This window comes from Bubalus bubalis, chromosome 5, assembly GCF_019923935.1.
Source record: "Bubalus bubalis isolate 160015118507 breed Murrah chromosome 5, NDDB_SH_1, whole genome shotgun sequence".
Lineage (NCBI taxonomy): Eukaryota > Metazoa > Chordata > Mammalia > Artiodactyla > Bovidae > Bubalus > Bubalus bubalis.
In genome coordinates this window covers 37,178,333-37,199,905 of record NC_059161.1, presented here as the reverse complement: position 1 = coordinate 37,199,905, position 21,573 = coordinate 37,178,333, and the positions used below count along the sequence as shown (strand labels likewise).

The window sequence follows — 21,573 nt, the reverse complement described above, 5'->3', positions numbered from 1 at the left end:
GGGACCTCTGCGAGCCTGATGAAAGTATACATACAAATGGTCTCCTAGGAGCTTTTTTCTGGGGAGAAGGTCTGTGATTTTTCAACAGATTTTCAAAAAGATTTAAAATCTGGGACTACCCTAGCAGTCCAGTGGTTAAGAATCCAGGCTTCCCCTGCAGGGGGCACAGATTCAATCCCTGGTTGGGGAACCTAAGATCCCACATGCCCCCTCCCCCCCCAAAAAAAAAGGATTTAAAAATCTGAAAAAGGTTAGAAACCATTGAGTACTGAAGCTGTAGGGCAGGTTTTATTTACAAACTTTCATAACTAGCTTGTATGGATTCTATGCAAATAAATATATATAGTATACACACACACTTATAAAACATATAGCACATATATTAAAAATGTGCACATGCATAATCTAGGAAAATCACAGCCTATAATATCCAGAAGATGTAGACCACCCCAATCTCAAGACCCCCAAGAGATTAATATCTTTTAAAACTGCAGGGCTTCCCTGGTGGCTCAATGGTAAAGAATCCGTCTGTCAACTCAGGAGACGCAGATTCCATCCCTAGTCCAGGAAGATCCTGTATGCCTTGGACCAGGCAACTAAGCTAGGGTGCCACAGCCACTGAGCCTGTGCTCTAGTGCCCAGGAACTACAACTACTGAGCTCATATGCCACAACTACCAAAGCCCGAGCACCTAGAGCCTGTGCTCTGCAACAGGCGAAACCACCGCAATGAGAAGCCTGCACACCGCAACTAGAGAGTAGCCCCTGCTTGCTGCAACTGGAGAAAAGCCCACGCAGCAGCGAAGACCCAGTACAGAAAAAAATAAATAAATAAAAAACCAACTCTCCGAACTCGACTTCATCTCTCCTGTCCTGACCCCAAACGAATTACACACACACACACACACACACACACACACATTCAGGGTGGCAGTGGAGATGGCTTCCCCTCCTAAGGGTCTCAGCCACTTGGCAGTGTACTCCATCCTCCTAGGCTCCCTTCCCTAGGCTCAGCCTCCAACCTCCTCCTTCCCCACTCAGCCACGGGTTTGCACATCCTTCTCTCCTGTTGTTGGGAAACCCCAGATCCGAAGACAGCCTGTAAGCCTCAGGGACCACAGAGAACTCTGAACGTCTCATTCCATCACCCATCTCATTCCACCTCTCCTTGGCAGATGCCCTCTACGTCTCCTTCCACTTCCAGGTCTCCAGGCTGCTTCTCCCCAGGAATCTACCAGATAGGTTCAAAACAATAGCTGCGGGTCTTCCCTGGTGGTCCAGTGGCTAAGCCGCCGTGCTGTCAATGCAGGGGGCCCGGGTGTAATCCCTGGTCAGGGAACTAGATTCCACGTGCCGTAACTGAGAGTTCACATGTTGCAAATAAAGACAGCCTGTGCCTCAACTAAGACCTGCCAAAGCCAAATAAATAAATAAACATTAAAACAACAACAACAGCCTCTTCATCAGTTGTCAAGCCCATCTCTGGGGCTACAGCAAGGATTGCCCCATCACTAAGCACCTGTCACGAGCCAGCACATTCTAGGTGCCTTACATCCGTTTTTGCATTTAATCATCACAAGAAGCCCCTACGGCAGGCCTTCTGTTTCATAAAGGAGGAGGGTGAGGCTCGAGGAGGTGACGCTGCACAGTAGTGATGGGAGAGGCAGATGTGAACCGGGTTGACCCCTGAGCCCTGCTCTTACCACTGAACAATACTCCCTTTTCCTGGGTGTGCAGAGGAACCAGATTTGGGCCACGGGTCAAGAAGACACTTGAGTCCTGTTGCCATGACTGTGTCACCCATTAGGTTGAGGACCCTTGGGTGGACTTCCCATGAAAGGCTCAAGGAAGAAATTGGGCAAGGAAGAAATTGAGGTTGCAGAGGTCGGGCCCTGCTTCTGCTGGACAGAGGGGTGAATGGGCACTACCTGGGCAGACTGGGGTGGGCTGGGTACCAGAAGCTGCATTCTCCTGGCACATCTGTCTGTAGAGGAGCAGAACCCAGGAGGCCAGCTCTACTGAGACAAGGACTGCAAGAACAGAAAGGCTGTCTGGACCCCAAGTTAGCCTGGAGACAGAGGGAACCGGTGAGAACAGGGCGGGGACGACCCTCTGCACAGCTGATGGGCTCCCAGAGGCCTCAGCCCTCCTCCCACCTGGGATCCAGGTTCCCCTCCTGGGCAACAAGGGGGCGCATTTGGAGACAGCACAGGACAGAGGTGAGGAGCAAGCTCTGCCGCTTCCTTTCTGAGTAATACCTAGATAAGTTACTAAATCTCTTTGTGCCTCAGTTCCCCCTTCTGTAAAACACAGATCATGATAGTGCTTCAAAGAAGAAATTAGTATTTGGGGGACTTCCCTGGTGTTGTTGAAGCTGAAGCTCCAGTGCATTGGCCACCTGATGAGAAGAGCTGACTCATTGGAAAAGACCCTGATACTGGGAAAGATGGAAGGCAAAGGGAGAAGTGGGTGGCAGAGGATGAGATGGTTAGATAGCATCACACACTCAGTGAACATGAATTTAGCAAATGCTGGGAGATAGTGAAGGACAGAGGAGCCTGGCGGGCTGTAGTCTGTGGCTTCATAAAGAGTAGGACACGACTTAGCTACTGACAACAACAACAACTGGTGGTCCAGTGACTAAAACTCTTACTCTCAATGCAGAAGGGTTCGATCCCTGTTTGGGGAACAAGATCCTACATGCACAACTAAAGACCTGGCATAGCCAAATAAATAAATAAATAAGAATAAGTTAGTATTTTCAAAGTGCCCAGAATACTATGTAGCACAGAGTAGGTGCTACAAAAGTGTTTGTTTTTATTGTTATTAAAGATGTTGCAAGCTAGACTAAGGTGGCAATTCAGAGCTGGCCAATAGCAAGGCTCATTGGTATAAATACTGCTAAAGAAACTAGTGTGAAAGATCCCTTTTCTGGAGCTTGTTGTGCTCCTCAGGGTGCGGGGCTGGTGTCTTTGAGAAGGGAGTTCTAGGTCAAACTCCGCCTCTCAACCAGGCTCTGTGATTCTGCCGCCTTCCCCCATCTCTCCCGCCCCTCGACCTCTCTGTAGCAGAATTGGGGGAATTGTGCTCACCATTCCCTCTTCAAGACACTTTGACTGATGGTCTCATCGTGCTGACCACTCAGGATACCAGGCTGCAGGTTTTGGTCTCTGAAAGACTTAGCTGTTCTTGTGCCTAAGCACACCCATGACAGCTGTTCACCTTTGTAATTACACAGTGTGGTCAGCGGATAAGTGGATGAAATATGGGTGTGACCAGAAAGAGCTGTTTCCATGAAAATGGAATTGAGTGCTTTAGAAAACAGTAAAGACAAGTCACTAAAACAAAGTTTCCATTGAATGAGACTGAGCAAAGCAACTGTAAAAGGTAGGGGAGAAGAATGAGAATTGACAAAGGATTCTATGCCTTACTTAAGAATGACGAACCAATCAAACAAAAGCTCTTGGCCTCACATCAGTACATCTATGTACTTTTTTGCGGGTGGAGGATGGCATGCTGCATGACAAGGGGGATCTTAGTTCTCTGACCAGATTCTCTGGCATCTGGAGCTTGGGGTCTTAACCACTGAACAGCCAGGGAAGTCCCACATCAGTACGCGGGGATATGTTTTAAGTTAAGATGCTTAGATTTGAGATGCAGCATTTTCATAATTATCTACCTAAACTGAAGTTTCAGTTAATCAGTCAATGAATCACATAGGATAACAGGGCTCCTATGGGACCTCCCTGGTGGTCCAGTGGCTAAGACTCTGCACTCCCAATGCAGGGGGCCTGGGTTTGATCCCTGGTCAGGAAACTATATCCTGCATGCTGCAAGTAAGACCCAGTGAAGCCAAATAAAGTAATAATTTTTTTTAAAGTGCTCCTAAGAAGCTAGGTATCTCATCACAGTTGCATCTAATCTAATCACTATTTGCCTTAATCTGTTTTTCAAACTGTAGTTGGAGACATTGGGGTGGGAATAACGGAAGCCACAGCAAGAACATAAACATCTTCCCAGAGCATCCATCTGACTCAAAAGTAAGGGGGAATAGCAAAATAAACATGGATTATCGAGGAATAGAATGTAAAATTATTGTTAGGATTAAAAATAAAACTTGAAGCTTCAAAGCAAGGTCATGGTTGGGGTGGGCTGCAGCAGGCTAGGGTCACAATCCCATCTCTCTGGTGGGAGGAGTGGGTGGGAAAGTTGGAGAAGCAAGGTCCATGAGGGTAAAGGTCATGGCCAGCTGCCTAGCCATCTCCCAACCACTTTCCCACAAACCTGCAGCAGAAAGCTGTCCTGGGATGGCTGCCTTCAGAGCAGCCTGCCCGCTTGGGCACCCCCATCTCACTGCTGCAGCTTGCAGGTGATGGGGCCAAGATCACCTGATGGCAGACCTCACTAGAAGCCTCACCTCCACCCTCTCAGCCTCTGTCCTCCGAGCTCCTCCAGACCTTGAACAGTTAGAAAAAGCTGAAAAAAAAAAAAAAGAACCTCCTGGCTTTGGCACATCTGAGAGGAACAGGCTGATAACAGAGGGCAAAACGATTCCAACCCTTATCTGTAAAATAGGGGTATTTACTGACACGTACCCTGTGCATTCCAAACGGATCATTGTGGGAGAATCAAATAAGATAGTGATTGGGGACTTTCCTGGTGGTCCAGTTGTTAAGATTTCACACTGTTTTCAATGCAGGGGGCGAGAGTTGAACCCTGGTTAGGGAACTAAGTTCCCATATGCCAAGCAGCATAGCCAAAAAGTGAAAAAAAAAAAAAAGAAAAAAGGATAGTGGTTGAATAAACCTTAGCACAAAAGCAAACCTCAACAACTTATGACAAAGATACCTGTCATTTAAAATCCATTCAGTCCTACAGTGTGGGCTGCAAAGATTCATTCATCCAGTGGCAAACACAGCAACTTTTGAAGTGCCCATTCCAAACTAATACAAGTTTTCCTTATTTCTAATCCTCACGACAATCCAATAAAAGAGATATGGTTATGTCAATTTTCAGATGAAAATCCGGAGGCTCAGAGAGGTCAAGGTCACTAAGCATTTAGGATCAAAGCCAAGATCTCAACTTCCCTCTAGTTCCTAAACTCTTGCTTTTGACATGAACATTAGACTTTCTCTTTACTCATTATCAAACACTGTGCCTCCCACTGGAAATACTAAGCCTCACACATCTTATGAAGCTCCCTCATATAAGACACAGGGTGCACTTAATTAAAAATAGAGCACTGGTTTCCCAGTGACAGTAGGTGAATATTTATTCAAATATTCGTCACACCACACAATAGGGAAAAAAGATTCATAACCCAGTGAGCTGGCTTTTGGACCCATGAACCATCAGAAACAAGCGTGTGGTTTTGCTCATCTTTTCATTGGCTCTGAACATGAGAAAGGTTTTTCAATGGCGTTTTTTAAGAGGGACAGGTGAGAGGGAAAGTTGGGGGGGTTTTTGGTGGTTTTTCCACTAGAAGAAATTTCTCATGAAGCTGTTTGAGATCAAGACCCTGGTTTTATTGATATCCTCCTCAGACACAGATTGGCAGCAAAGAGGAAAATGCATGCTTAAACCAACTGTGTGTGGGATGGACGACCCTCACCTGAGGCTACCTGACACGCGCTTGAGAGGAGCTTGGACGCCATTTCACTCTGCTGTGCTCAGTTGTGTCCGATTCTTTGTGACCCCGTGGGCTATAGCCCACTAGGTTCCTCTGTCCATGGAATTTTCCAGGCAAAAATACTGAAATGGGTTGCCATTTCCTACTCCAGGGGATCTTCCCCACCCAGGGATCAAACTCAGGTCTCTTGCGTCTCCTACATTGGCAGGATTCTTTACCACTGAGCCCCTAAGGAAGCTTTACTTTTTACTCTAAGGGGCTGCAAAAGGCTGCTTCATGGTCAGCAACCCACACTGGTGCTACCCCAGGGTCCTGCGCCTGTGGGACCAAACCGCACGAAGGAGCAACTGGATGTGGACAGAAACGATCACCAAGATGAATTCTGGACTCCACCATTCGTAAGTCTTTACCCTCATTTCCATGCTGCAGGGGTGATGGGACCCCAGAGCACAGGGTCCTGCAGCGCCTCCGTCCCGCCATACCTCTCAGCAAGCATCGGTTCATGCATGTGCCCCAGGGAGACTCACACCCAGATCCAGGCAGACAGCTGGGGACTAGGTCCATTTTGACAGAAGGGCTGATCGTCTACCTTTATAGCAGAAAAATGGATCCCCATGCTTAACCCAAATCCCTTTGGCTTAAGCATAAACCATCTCTCCCTGTAGTAACAAGATTAATCTTGAGGGTAAATGGAGACTTGTTAAATAAAATAATGATAATAATAGTAGTGGAGTGGGTTGCCTTGCCCTTCCCCAGGGGATCTTCCCAACCCAGGGATCAAACCCACAGCTCTTACCTCTCCTGCATTGGCAGCTGGGCTCTTTACCACTTGCACCACCTGAGAAGCCCATTCCTATGGCCATACCACCCTAAATGCACCTGATCTTGTCTGATTTCAGAAGCTAAGCAGGATTGGGCCTGATTAGTACTTGGGATGGGAGATTGCCTGGGAATATCAGGTGCTGTAGGCTTGGGCTTCCCTGGTGGCTCAGACGGTAAAGAATCTGCCTGCAATATGGAAGACGAGGTTTGATCCCTGGGTGGGGAAGATCCCCTGGAGAAGGGAATGGCAACCCACTCTAGTATTCTTGCCTGGAGAATTCCTTGGACAGAATAGCCTGGTGGGCTGAGTATCAACTATATGATATGCGATGTTCATTTTCTAGTTTATCTCATTTAATCCTCAAGACAACACTAGGAACAGGTCCCATTAGCTTCACTTAACAGAAGAGGAAACCGAGGATCACAGAAGGTAAGAAATATCAAGGTCACACAGCAGGAATGTAGGGAAACTACAGTTTAAATTCCAGAGTTCCATCCAATTCTAGAGGTCAAGGGTTTAATTGCTATGTTATACTGCAGCAAACCTCATGCTATACCTACAGCTAACAACCAAAAAGAAAGCTATTTAGCCTCATTAGCAAAATAAATAAATAAAACCAAAAAAATTTTAAGATGACTACGTTTTAAGCCAATTAGTAAAACATTTTTTACCAATATTATTAAATGCCATCATGAAACTGTTCTATATCACTGGGATAAACTCATTCAATATTTCCTGGAAAAATATTTAGCTCCACGAGCCATAAAAATTGTCAATACCTTTGATGATAATTCTTGAATACGGGAAAATTCAGATGCCTGAAAATATCTGTTACAGTGCTTCAAAAGTGGTGTGTGTGTGTGTGTGCCTGGAAGCAAGATAAATGTCCCACAGTGGAGGATGCCGGAGAAAGTAATGGTGTCCCTGCACTAGGACATTTATCCTGCCAATAAAAGGATAACCAGGTGATGAAGTGATGGGGAATGCTAACGTGCCCCTGTTAAGTGAAAAAAGCAAATTACAAAAGCACATGATTTGCCCCTCACACGATTAAGTATAGAATTATCATATGACCCAGCAATTACGCTTCTGGGTATATAGGCAAAAGAATTCAAAGCAAGGACCCAAACAGATATCTATGAACATCCACATTCATAGCAGCATTATTCACAATAGCCCCAAAGTGGAAGTAACCAAGTGTCCATCGACAGATGACTGGATAAGCAAACTGCGGTCCATCCATACAATAGAATATTATTCAGTCCTTAAAAGGTGGGGGGGCTTCTGACACATGCTGAACACAGATGAATCCAGAGGTCATGATGCTGAGTGAAACGAGCCAGTCACAAAAGGACAAATACTGTGCGATTCCATCTGTATCAGGTACCAAGAGTAGTCAAATTCCGAGACAGAAAGCTGAGTGGTGGTTGCCAGGGGCTGAGGTGGGGAGAGCCATGCAGAGCATTAGGGTTTAATGGGTAAAGAGTTCCAATTTTGCAAAACAAAAAAATTCTGGAGATGGACAGCAGTGATAGTTGATGATGATGTGAATGTACTAAGTGCCACAGAATGAAATACACTTGAAAAAATGATCTAAATGGTAAATTTTACATATATTTTACCACAATTAAAACATAAAAATTAAAGTAAAAAAGCATATGCCTAATGCAGGGTTCGATCCCTGGGTTGGGAAGATCCCCTGGAGGAGGGCAAGGCAACCCACTCCAGTATCCTTGCTGGAGAATCCACATGGATAAAGGAGCCTGGCAGGCTACAGCCCATGGGGTTGCAAAGAATCGAGCACAACAGAGACTAAGCACACAGCACACTGGTCACAATTAAAAATGCACATTAAAAATGGAAACGTGGGAATTCCCTGGTGGTCCAGTGGTTAGGACTCCACACTTTCACTTCTTAGGGCCCAGGTTCCATCCCTGGTCATGGAACTAAAATCCCACAAGACGTTCTACACACCCTGTACACCTCAGCTCTTTTACAGACATAAAAGTGTGCCTGGCACTTTACACATGACTATATGAAATGCTCAAGACTGGCTATAAAATTGCTATTCCAGTTGTTAAAACTGGGGACTCTGAGGCTTGCGAGGGTTCTGTGACTTGCCTAGTGGTTGGGAAGGATTTCCCTGGCGGTCCAGGGGTTGGGACTTTGCCTTCCAACGCAGGGGGTATGCGTTCGATCCTTGGTAGTGGACTTAAGATCCCACATGCTTCTAGGTCCAAAAACCAAAACATAAAACAGAAGCAACACTGTAACAGATTCAAAAAATGGCTTTAAAAATGGTCCACATAAAAAAAAATTTTTTTTTAAGTGATTGGGATTAAAATCAAGTCTGGTTGACTCCAAAGACGTACTTTTTCTTCCATATGGCAATTCCTCCATCACCTCTGCACCCCACCCCGCCTATGTATAAAGGACTTAAAGTTTCAGTATCACAGCTATGAACCTGCTTCCCCATTGAGAAGACAGCATGTCTCCAAGATTTCACAACCAACAGAAAAAAAGGCAATGCCCCTCTGCAATTCTAGATGGGGAGGTGGAATAAGAGCCCTGCCCCTCCAGAGAGCTTCCATCCCTACAAGCTTCAGTAATAGGGGTGGGGCTCCCCAAATCCCTTCCCACACCACCAGCGCCATCCCGCCCCATCTCACAATAGTGGCCGCTCAGGAGGAGGACATAGGGACATAGCAACAAAACTGAGCCAGTCCAACAACTGCTCAAGAGAGGAAACTCCAAAATGGGAAGGGTTGTGTGTCCCCAGACAGAGGTGGGGAGCCCTGAGCTGAGAAAGCGCTGTCCTAGGTCAGGTAGGACCAGAGAAGACTAAGAGGGGCTGAAACAATTCCCTGCAGGTGAAGAGCCTGGTCTCTTGGTAGTTCCTTTGAATTCCAGGAATTTTCTTTTCTGCCTTTGGGACCCTGATTGTGGAGGGTGCTACTCACAGCAGAGCTAACTTCTAAGGCGGCTGCCAGTTCACAAAGCTGGGCAGAGGGCAGCAGGAGGGCGGAAGGAAGGCTGGTGGCTACGGGACCTCTAGTGACTCCGAAATCCTTGCCTGATGTCACTCACAGGGAAGTACAGGGCCCAGACGTAGGGAGCGTTCCATTCCCTGCAAAGATGACTGTGCTCAAACCTTCCCCAGAAAATACCAAAGAAACACACTCCCATCCTTCTGCAGTTGGCTGAATGGTGTCCTCTAAAGATATGTCTGCCTTCATCCCCAGAACCCATGAATTATTTGGAAAATTAACTTTGTGTAGAAAGGGTCTTTGCTGATGTAATTAAGGACCCTGAGATGAATTCATCCTGGACCGTTCAGGTGGACCCCCAAATCCAATGACAGCTGTCCCTCTAAGAGACACAAGAGGAGAAGACAAGACAGAGAGGAGGAGCCGTGTGAACACAGGGGCAGAGATCAGATGATGCTGCCACAAGCCAAAAACAGCTGGAGCCCTCAGAAGCTGGAAGAGGCAGGGGGGTCCCTGGAGAGAGGGAGGCCATACAGACACCTTGATTTTGAACTTTTGGGTCCAGAACTGTGAGGGAATACATTTGTGTTGTTTTGGGCCACAAAAACTGTAAGAATTTGTTATTGACAGCCACGGGAAACGAATACGGCATCCCTCCAAGACAGTAAAATCCAGTTCAAGCAGCTCACTCCCTTTCTGCAGCTCTCCCCTCACCCATCCCCCCATCCCCACTTACTGTCACGTTCCTGGCATTTCCTCTAAGTGGAAAAAGCAATTTCCCCCAAAGTGAGTGAAACACAGTGAACTGAAATACCACTTTAGGAACAGACACACCCATCACTCTGAGGACTCTCCCTCTCGGCTCAGAAAGTAAGCAGCCTTGGAAAACACCCATTTCCAGGAGAAGCCCCAAGAGCCCTTCTCTGAGGGGGGTCAGATCACCACCTCTGATGGGGAGGAGTGGAGACTTCTACAAGCCACACCAGTGCAGCACCAACCTCAGGCCCCAGGGGCTGTGCTGGCCTCCAGGGAAGGGAGAGGGAGCCAGATTTTGTAATGACCCAAAGCAAGTCAGTATTTGTCTGCAAGGAAAAGAGTGAAGAGAGAGGCTCCCCAGTTTCTTTAATTGTTTTTTTCCCCCACCTTGAAACTGGCAGTATTTCTGATATGATTGCAGGGGATTTCCACCAACCAAGTTGAAGAAAATTCAGTTTTAGCATTAACTGCAGGGAGAGAGGAGGAGTTTTGCAACCTTTGTCATTTATGAAACACCAGCAGTGGCCCCAAAATGAAGATGTTTTCCTTTCTCCCAAATCAGTCAGGCTCCCACCACCCTCCACGGGCTGGCGGCTAATTACCACACGCGTCTTGACTCTGACCCGGGGGCAGCGGGGCACTGACCTTCCTTGACCCTCCTGGGAGCCTTGCCCTCCAGTCCTGCCCCTCCAACCGCTTGGCTGGGAAAAGTGTTTGTCCTCTGGAGAGTGGCGGAAAGAGCTCTTCTGAGGTCCCACGGTAAGGAAACACTTGGTGGGGCCCCAAGCCCCACCGTCAGACCCACAGAAGCAGCTGGAGGGAGGGAGGTGCTCTCTAAAAAAAATGGTTTTGAAAAATAAGCTAACCAAAGGGGAATTGCTTCATAAGTTGCACATTCACTTCTCCCTTTAACTGTGCAATTAAAGGAAAACAAGGTGAAGCAGGAACTGACCCCTCATACTCCCCCATTCTCCCCCCACCCCACAATCTCCCTTGACATAGGCACAAAAGCAAAGCTAACCAGGTCTGAGGCTGGTTTCTACTTATGGATTGTCTTGCCTTGTAAGCACCCCCGGGGGCTGGTACTCTCCCTGCCAGCCTGCCTTGTTTTTAGCCTTGGCCCCCGGGGGGATCCGTAATAAAGCAAGAGAAAGAACGGAGCCCCAAGCATCATTCAAAGGTGTACTTTACCCGTCCTTCCTGGGCAAGGACCAAAGCAGCAAAAATGCAGCTTGTCCCGCCAGAAAGGGACATCAGTGTGGCCAGAAGGACCTCTGGGGCAGTTGCCCTAATTCCAGAAACATCTGTATTGACAGTGTTGTTTCTAAAGGTGGGTGGAGAGGTGAGGGGAAGTAAGCTTGGCTTGTCTTTAGAGCTGGCAACTGCCAACTAGATTTTAAGAGTATACTCATCCTCCCACCCCACCCCCACACCCCGGGTGTTTTCCACTACTTTGCTGAAAGCACCAGAAGAGAATGAACCTCAGTATGTGCTAGTCAGAGCTCTCCTGAGCCAGAATGGACAGAATCCCACCATCAAGACATTAAGCCACAGCAGGACATGGGAATGTGAAGGGGTTGGCGATTTCTGCTCTGGGGAGAACAGAAGAGAAAGCTCTATTCTGCTCTCCTTGTGTTTGCTGGCAGCCTCCTAAATCAGAAGAATCTTCACCCCCACTTATCATGTTCCTCAAACCTGGTGGGTAAGGGTAGCAGGGTTTTACAGGAGAGCATCCAGGTGGGTACCTTAGACTCTATGGCTCTGAAAGGACACCCCACGTCCCAGGTCCGAACACCAAGCAAACTGTTAGGCGACATACGTTCAGATGACTAAATGCTTTGGCGTCTAAAGGAACCAGGATTCTGGATCAGCTAATTGTAAACGTGTGGGTCAGCAAGTTTTCACTGTGCTGAGCCTGGTTAACTGAAGATACATGGAAAAAACCCCATGGCACCATTCACTTGAGAAGAACACTGAGGCACTCAGGCACGCCAGCGGTGGGTGTGCAGCCCCTCTGGAAGTGAGCAGTGGGATTAGTTCTCGGTTTCAAAGTCCCTCTGGAGCAGTGAACCTTTCCCGGGGAGATTCCTGGGAAAGGAAGCTGCTCCCTGCCCCAGGGCACACACCTCACACACGCGTGACCGTGCTTGCAGGACATTTCTGGGGGTGGCGTCTGTCGGGGTTTCTGCAGGAGCCCCGGGGGAAAGAAGCCCCATTTGATGGTCCAGTGGGGTTCGAGACCCACAGCGCCCTCCTTCCTGGGGACACCTGAACGAAATGAAAGCTGCCCAATCATCCAACGGCTCCAGACCTCTCCATAAGCAAACTGGGCAGATCCCAAGGGTGCTGCGCTTGAACCTGGTACTTGGGCCGCCGGCACTGGCTGCCCCACAGCGTCCCCCACTCCGACCCCGGAAATCCCATCCCCACTCGCTTCCCCTCCCGAAGCGCCTCCTATCAGTCCTCTCCTGGCTCTCCATCTCTCCACCGGAGCAGGGCTCAGGGCGCAGACGGCAAAGCAGTGCCCCCGCCCACACGTCCCGGTCCCCAAAAAAGTTCCCCGCGTCCCTCTCTCCTCGATCTCAGAGAAGTGGGTGCACAGGACGGACCCTAAATAAAAACAGGAAACGCGATTAAAAAAAAAAAAAAGGCAGCAGCAGCAGCCTCATTCAGGCTGAATTACGGGTAAGAGTATTAAAAAGAAGAAAGAAAGAAAGAAAAAAAAGAGTCCGGAAATGCAAAGCTGAAGGCGGTTTTGCCGCCGTAACCCGGTCCCAGCCGCGATCCGGCGCTGGTCTCGCCGCGCCGCTGCAGTAAACACGCGGTGAGCGGCACCAGCGGCCCGAGCCCCGCCAGGGCCGGCGGGAAGGACCCGCCGCAAGTCCAAGCGTCCGGCAACGCCTTCCCTGGCCTCTCTCCAGCCACGGGTCCCGCTCTCCGGGGCTGGGGAGGGTGCACCGGGCCAGGGCGCAGGGGAGATGTGTGCACCCCTCTCCCCAAGGCTCGACGGGAGCTCGGGGCGGGGGTGGGGGGAGGCAGAACCGCCGTAGAGAACGTAGCCTGCACCCCACGGCATAGCCCGGGCGCCCCGGGTCCCGCTCGCCAGCCCCCGGGGCAGGGCGCACGCGGCTAACCGCTGTCATTCCATGGGCTCGGCTGGTGCATACGAGGCTGTCTTGCCGCGGGAGCGCACCCCTTACCCCGCCTCGGGCCCGGGACCTCCCCGGGGGCGTACAGTCCCCGTGCACGGGAGCTGTGTGCATCCCTCTCTCGGAGGACGCTCCGGGGGCCGCCCCGACCCCGCGCACAACCTTGGCCCAAGTTCCGGGGGGCGCCCCCTCGCCCGGCTCGCTAGACGCCGGCGGGTGCACAGGACCCGGGTGCACCGGCCCCGGGTGCACCGGCTCTTCGCGCCGGGAGACGTCCACAAGCCGGTCCCCCGTCTCTTCGTGGTCCCCCTAAGTCCTCCGAAGTCCCTGGTCCCTGTCCTCTCCCCCACCTCCCAGACTCAGCCGGAGGTGAGCGCTTACCCGTCCGGGCTCAGCTGGCAGCCGCTGGGAGCTCCGGCGCTGGGCGCGAGTGAGCCTCGAGGGACGGAGGCGGGGCGCGGTGGGGGCGCCCCGCCTGCTGACAGCCCGCACACTCCACTTCCCACTTTGTTTCCCTTTTACTTGCAACAGGAAAAACAGCAGGTCCTCCTGCCGCTTCTTCTAACCCTCCGCCTGCCTCGCCTGCCCCCCCTCCGTCTTGGGCTGGAGGGGCGTCAGCCCAGGTGCCTCTGGAAGCTACACCTTGCCCTTCTTCAAAACAAGTTTATATCTGTATCCAGAAGTGGAGTGTTTCCTGCCGTGTCAACACACAAAGATGTCACAGCCATCGGCGATTCCGGCCCTCCAAATGTGAATATCTGAGCCCCTAGGGCGCCCAGGAAGAAGGATGAAGCTCTCATACACCAGCTCTGAGGAGCTGGGGGTATTGGTGGCGGGGCGCGGGCATGTGAAAAAACGCAGGATTCTGGCTCCGCTAGCTGAGATGCATATGAAAGGAATGATTTCTTCAAGCCCAGGCTCTTGCATCTTTTCGTACACAGAAAGTGCTAAATTCCTTAACTTGAGATATTTATTTTTTCATGATTAATAATAATCTTTTGATGTTCAGACTACTTGCCCCTTGTTGCAAACTTCTATATAATTTCACTCCTCCGCGACCCCCCCCCCCCTTTATCAGTAGCAGTTCTCTCAGGGTTACTTGGGATGCTGTCTCCCAGGCTTGCTGTCTTAAAATTCCCACCAAATAAAACATAACTCTTGACTTTTATGTTGTGACTAATTTTTTAAGTCGACAGTTTTTATTTAATAAAGAAAACGATCAAATCAAGGTCCTAAGAGCTCATAAAAGCCCCACACCTTCCACATGCACACACCAAAGGATTTTAGCCCCGGAGGGAGGAAAGCTGGAGGCACCCGGTGGGGGGGCCCCAAGGCCAAGTGCAGGGAACTGGCAGGGGGTGGGTAAGTGGGGTGGGACTTGGAGCTCGGAGTCCCACTGAGCTCAGTCCTGGAGGGCCGTGGCCTGTGGGCTTGGATGGGTCAAGAGCATGGGTCAGTGCCCCCCAAGATTACTGCAGTGGCTCCAGATCCTTCCAGCACGTGGTGGGTGATGAGCCAGTCAATTTCTTTGTCCAATGACTTAAAGGACCCCCACCCCCAACCCAGCCTGGGAAAGAAAGCACCTGTTTGCTTTCCTTGAACAGAAGAAGACACTGAGGCTTGAAGACGCATTCTTTCTACCCAAGAGATCCCCTGGCCACCCCCAGGGCCGGCTTGGGCCCAGCACTGGCTACAACATTGGAAGGACAGGCAGTTCTGTGCTCAGCCAGGAAATGGGAGAGAATTTGGGCAAGATGAGTGGGTTACTGAGTCATCTCCGTTTTCTAGCATTTGGGCTGCAGGCTCTGGTCTCTCGGCTGGATACCTGTGAAGGAGCCGGGAGAGACCACGGGTCCCTATGGGTGAGAATGCTGGGTCTATTCCCAGGAGTATACATCTTCCCAATGAAACATGAGGCTCACAGCCTCACTCCTACACCAGGCCAGGACCACTCCAGGGCTGTCAAAAGCCAGAAGAGAAATGGACATTTCAGAGAGAAAAATCTGATGGCAGGTTCTGATGTTTCCGAACACCTGTCCCAACCCTGATTTTGCCTGTGTGCAATTTAAACACTACTCGATAATTTCCAGAGCTGGTTGTAAGAAACAGTCAGGTGAGGAAGGTTTTGCATCATCCAAAAGAACTCTTCGTTGAATATATATTTTCTGTGAGTGCATGCTAAGTCGCTTCAGTCACATCTGACTCTTTGCGACCCCATGGACTGTAGCCCACCAGGCTTCTCTGTCCATGGGATTCTTCATGGCAAGAATACAGGAGTGGGTTGCCATGCCCTTCTCCAGGGAATCTTCCCCACCCAGGGACTGAATCTGTGTCTCTTGCTTCTTCTGCTTTGCAGGCAGATTCTTTATTACTTGAACTGCCCTCAGGAAAGCCCTATGTATTTGCTGACAACCAGTCAAATCATGCTTTGTAATATGTAAGACGAGAGGCCTGCCAAGTATTCAGATGCACTTCACACATTGTTATTTCTGATCTCAACAACAGCCTCCCAAGAAAAATCTTATCATGCCCAGTTAACAGATAAGAAAACTGAGACTCAGGAAGGTTGAATCATTTTGAGGGGCCACACACTCACTGTCTGCTTTCAGATCCTCGATTCTTTGCCCATGCCACACTGCTTATGTTCCAGTCTGAGACCAAGTTTCACTTTTCTGTAACCCAATGCACTTCATTTTAGAGACCAGATTATAGGACTTATCCCCCTTCTTTTGCCTGGGGTGCCAGGAAGCTCAGGCTAAGTGTAGCATCAAGTATACAGCCCCTCAAGTTCCCGGTAGACTTCTGCCTTCCTCTCTACAGTTTCTGATCTCTCTTTCTCACTTTATTTTTAACTGTTGTCATGTGTGTTTTGGAGGAAGCTACTTCAAGTTCCTTTTGAATTGGTGAAATGGACCAGCTATGGTGGAGCATTTATTTATAGCAGTCCTAGAAGAAAAGTGGCTTTACGGATGAAAACATGTGTTACTCACGTGACCTCCTGACTGGGAAATCCTCCGGCCCCATTTTATGGAAAGGAAGGGAGATCTCAGGTATTGAGGGGAGCCGGTCAGTGGAGAACATGGACGGGAGGCCCCCCAGGGGGCACTCAGAAGAGCATGCACAGCTCTCCAGACCTGTTTCCTTCTGCGCCTGCTACCCTCTTCCTGCAGAACTTCCCCTGCAGCAGCCATCCAGCCCCCGTGGTTTCTCACAGATGCAGTGAGCATCTTTGCTTTGTTCAACCTTGAGCACTTACCACTGCCACCCACACATGCCCACAAGCAGGGTTAACTCAGGGCAGCCGGAGCCAAGTTGAACACCTAACTGCAGGGGTACAAGTGAGGAGCCCACTTCCTCAGCGCCTCCACGAGGGGGTCCAGATACTCACCTCCATGACCTTTCCTGGTGCAAAGCCCACTTTGCTGAAAGGCTTTTCCTTCCAGGCAGAGCAAAATTATCCAACTCAAACCCTTGTCCATTTGCCCGGGTGTGGTGAAGGAAAGCGTGGTGAAGATTCACAATTAAGAGCACCTTCCCTGCAGCCAAAGTGCCTGGCACTGCCCCTGTGGAGCTGTGTGACCTCAGATGAGTGGCTTAACCTCTCTGTGCCTCCATTTCCTCATCTGAAAAATAAGGATGCTGATAATGGCTTCCAACATTGAGAACTGTTGTTAGGTTAATACATGTAAAATGCTATGAGTACCTGACACAGAGTAAACCTTGAGAAAATGTTATTGAGTTATTCCAGAACAGAATCTTTGTGCTTTGTGGGACTGGATATTTCTGCTCTCAGTTCAGTTCAGTTCAGTTCATTTGCTCAGTCGTGTCCAACTCTTTGCAACCCCATGAAGAGCCGCACGCCAGGCCTCCCTGTCCATCACCAACTCCCAGAGTCCACCCAAACCCATGTCCATTGTGTCAGTGATGCCATCCAACCATCTCATCCTCTGTCGTCCCCTTCTCCTCCTGCCCTCAATCTTTCCCAGCATCAGGGTCTTTTCAAATGAGTCAGCTCTCCGCATCAGGTGGCCAAAGTATTGGAGTTTCAGCTTCAACATTAGTCCCTCCAATGAACACCCAGGACTGATCTCCTTTAGGATGGACTGGTTGGATCTCCTTGCAGTCCAAGGGACTCTCAAGAGTCTTCTCCAACACCACAGTTCAAAAGCATCAATTCTTCAGTGCTCAGCTTTCTTTATACTCCAACTCTCACATCCATACATGACTACTGGAAAAACCATAGCCTTGACTAGACAGACCTTTGTTGGCAAAGTAATGTCTCTGCTTTTTAATATGCCGTCTAGGTTGGTCATAACTTTCCTTTCAAGGAGCAAGCGTCTTTTAATTTCATGGCTGCAATCACCATCTACAGTGATTTTTGGAGCCCAGAAAAATAAAGTCAGCCACTGTTTCCACTGTTTCTCTATCTATTTGCCATGAAGTGATGGGACCAGATGCCATGATCTTAGTTTTCTGAATGTTGAGCTTTAAGCCAACATTTTCACTCTCCTCTTTCACTTTCATCAAGAGGCTCTTGAGTTCTTCTTCACTTTCTGCCATAAGGGTGGTATCATCTGCATATCTGAGGTTATTGATATTTCTCCTGGCAATCTTGATTCCAGCTTGTGCTTCATCCAGCCCAGTGTTTCTCATGATGTACTCTGCATATAAGTTAAATAAGCAGGGTGACAATATACAGCCTTGACGTACTCCCTTTCCTATTTGGAACCAGTCTGTTGTTCCATGTCCAGTTCTAACTGTTGCTTCCTGACCTGCATACAGATTTCTCAAGAGGCAGGTCAGGTGGTCTGGTATTCCCATCTCTTTCAGAATTGTCCACAGTTTATTGTGATCCACACAGTCAAAGGCTTTGGCATAGTCAACAAAGCAGAAATAGATGTTTTTCTGGAACTCTCTTGCTTTTTCCATGATCCAGCAGATGTTGGCAATTTGATCTCTGGTTCCTCTGCCTTTTCTAAAACCAGCTTGAACATCTGGAAGTTCACGGTTCATGTATTGCTGAAGCCTGGCTTGGAGAATTTTGAGCATTACTTTACTAGCATGTGAGATGAGTGCAATTGTGCAGTAGTTTGAGCATTCTTTGGCATTGCCTTTCTTTGGGATTGGAATGAAAACTGACCTTTTCCAATCCTGTGGCCACTGCTGAGTTTTCCAAATTTGCTAACATATTGAGTGCAGCACTTTCACAGCATCATCTTCTAGGATTTGAAATAGCTCAACTGAAATTCCATCACCTCCATTAGCTTTGTTCATAGAGATGCATCCTAAGGCCCACCTGACTTCACATTCCAGGATGTCTGGATCTAGGTGAGTGTGAGTGATCATACCATAGTGATTATCTGGGTCATGAAGATCTTTTTTGTACAGTTCTTCTGTGTATTCTTGCCACCTCTTCTTAATATCTTCTGCTCTGTTAAGTCCATACCGTTTCTGTCCTTTATTGAGCCCATCTTTGCATGAAATGTTCCCTTGGTATCTCTAATTTTCTTGAAGAGATCTCTTTTCTTTCCCATTCTATTGTTTTCCTCTATTTCTTTGTTTCTGCTCTAGGGCAGTATTTTTCAAAAGCAGCAACCGCAGGTTGTGACATACTAACGTGGTAGTGTACTGGGAATCCATTCAGCAGGTCGAAATGCAACAGAATAGGGCTTCCCTGGTGGCTCAGTGGTAAAGAATCTGCCCACCGATGCAGGAGACACAGGTTCCATCCCTCATCCAGGAAGGTCCCACATGCCGGCCTTGGAGCAACTAAGCCCGTACGCCACAACTACTGAGCCTGTGCTTCCTGAAGCCACAACTACTGAGCCCATGTGCTGCAACGACTGAAGCCCTTGCACCCTAGACCCCGTGCTCCGCAACAAGAGAAGACACCACAATGAGAAGCCCATGCACTGCAACTGGAGAGTAGGCCCTGCTCGCTGCAACTAGAGAAAAGCCCGGGCAGTAAGGAAGACCCAGCGCAATCAAAAACAAATAAATAAATACAATCTATCTGATTATATTCCACATAGTAAGGGTGATATCCCTGCCTGAGGCTTGTGTCTCGTTGATTGGTGTATGTGAGCGTACATTAAATCAAGATGTAAGATATATTCTCACTGCGGTTCCCAGTCAACACAACAGGGAAGCGGCTACTTTCTGCAGACAACATACTGGTGGTCACGATACAAGGGCACCACAAATGAGTAGAGAACTAGGCCAAGGTTAGACTTGGTTCCTGGAAAGTCTGACTTCTTTAAAAACATATTTATTTGTTTGGTTGTGCTGGGTCTTAGTCAAAGCACGTGGGATCTAGGGTTAGGATTAAGCCCAGGGATTGAACCCAGGCCCCCTGTCTCGGGAATATCTAGTCTTAGCCAATGGACCACCAGGGAAGCCCCTGCAGCCTGATTTTTGAAGACACAGACTCCAGCCAGTGCAGGGAGGCAATCAGGTGGGAAGGAGAAGAGAAGTCTGGGCTCCAGGCTGTGCCTGCTGTCTGAGGAATGACACAGAGGTCACCCCCGAAGGTGGATGGTTTGTGCCCTTGCACTTCATCTCATTGTGTTCATGGGGTTCTCAAGGTAAGAATACTGAAATGGTTTGCCATTCCCTTCTCCAGTGGACCACGTTTTGTCACGCTCTGACTAGCAGGGACCTGTCCTTCAGTCGCTCCACATAGCCTGACGACATGCCTGGTGCCTTTGTTGTCTCTTGAGAGTCCCTTGGACTGCAAAGAGATCAAACCAGTCCATCCTAAAGGAAATCAACCCTGAACATTCATTGGAAGGACTGATGCTGAAGCTGAAGCTCCAGTACTTTGGCCACCTGATGCGAAGAGCTGACTCATTGGAAAAGACCCTGATGATGGGATATATTGAGGGCAGGAGGAGAAGGGGACAACAGAGGATGAGATGGTTGGATGGCATCACCAACTCAATGAACATGAGTTTGAGCAAACTCAGATAGTGAACGATAGGGAAGCCTAGTGTGCTGCAGTTCATGGGGCTGCAAAGAGTTGGACATGACTTAGCGACTGGACAACAGCTTTATCTGAGGTCAAAGTAGACTGGAGGGTCCAGAAAGTGAAAGTGAAGTGAAAGTCACTCAGTTGTGTCTGACTCTTTGCAACCCCATGGACTGTATAGTCCATGGAATTCTCCAGGTCAGAATACTGGGGTGGGTAGCCTTTCCCTTCTCTAGGGGATCTTCCTAACCCAAGGATCAAACCCAGGTCTCTCACATTGCAGGCAGATTTTTTACCAGCTGAGCCACAAGGGAAGTCCAAGAATACTTGTGTGGGTAGCCTATCCCTTCTCCAGTGGATCTTCCTGACCCAGAAATTGAACCAGGGTCTCCTGCACTGCAGATGGATTCTTTACCAACTCAGCTATCAGGGAAGCCAGAAAAACCCAGGTAAAAAACTCAGAGGTGGTATGGGTGAACCTGTGGGGCCAAGGCTTAACTGATGGAGAATGAGTTTTTGTGCCCACCTGGATGGGATCTCCAAACAGAAATCAAGTTATCTTTTTTTGTAAAATACACTCAAAACCCAGGCTGCCTGGGTTCAAATCCCAGCCATGCAACTTTGTTGTAGTCAGTTCAGTACCTCCTGACCCCCCACACTGGGGAGGGTTCCCTGAGTGGGTGGTTCTGCCCTGGCACAGTCAATATTTCAGAAACAGCAGTTGGCTTTATTTCTTTATTTAGCTGCATTGGGTCTTAGTTGCATCTTTGATGCACCATGCAGGAGTTTTCCTGGTGGCATACAGAACTCTTCAGCTGTGGTGCTCAGGCTTAGCTTCTCTGCGGCATGTGGGATCTTAGTTCCCCAACCACGGATTGAACCTGCGTCCCCTGTGTTGCAAGGCAGATTTCTAACCACTGGACCACCAAGGAAGTTCCAGAAACAGCAGGTGACTTTAAAAAAATCCTCTAAGTGTTAGTTGCTCAGGAGTGTCTGACGCTGTGCAACCCCATGGACTTCAATGGACTGTAGCCCTCCAGGCTCCTCTATGCATGGGATTTCCCAGTCAAGAATACTGGAGTGGGTTGCCACTCCCTTCTCCAGGGGATCTTCCCGACCCAGGGATGGAACCTGAGTCTCCTGTGTCTCCTGGACTGCAGACAGATTCTTTACCATCTGAGCCACCAGCTTTTCCTATTCCAAGGTCTGAGGGAAATGTGGAAAGGGGATGATGGGGAGCAGCAGGGTTTGGGGTCATGAGGC

General features: G+C 49.0%; 2 protein-coding genes and 1 pseudogene across 6 annotated transcripts in view; 2 read left to right on the top strand and 1 right to left on the bottom strand.

Annotated features, from left to right (window-relative positions):
- The window catches only part of PIK3CD (phosphatidylinositol-4,5-bisphosphate 3-kinase catalytic subunit delta), a 61,257-nt gene extending 47,376 nt beyond the window's left edge, over positions 1–13,881 (bottom strand). For 4 of the 5 annotated variants that reach the window (XM_006076693.4, XM_006076697.4, XM_006076696.4 and 1 more), the window contains exon 1: positions 13,725–13,881. The gene's annotated coding sequence lies outside the window, so the exon portion shown is untranslated. Of the gene's footprint in view, positions 1–10,839; positions 11,005–13,724 lie in introns of those variants that run through there. The other variant, XM_006076694.4, reaches the window with a different exon arrangement.
- On the top strand, positions 6,480–6,599 carry LOC112585353 (annotated as a pseudogene).
- On the top strand, positions 12,481–14,105 carry LOC112585250. Its single transcript, XM_044942973.2, has 2 exons — positions 12,481–13,712; positions 13,875–14,105. The coding sequence occupies exons 1-2, from the start codon at positions 13,341–13,343 to the stop codon at positions 14,103–14,105; spliced, it is 603 nt and encodes a 200-aa protein (XP_044798908.1). The 5' UTR covers positions 12,481–13,340.
- The last annotated feature ends 7,468 nt before the right edge of the window (positions 14,106–21,573 follow it).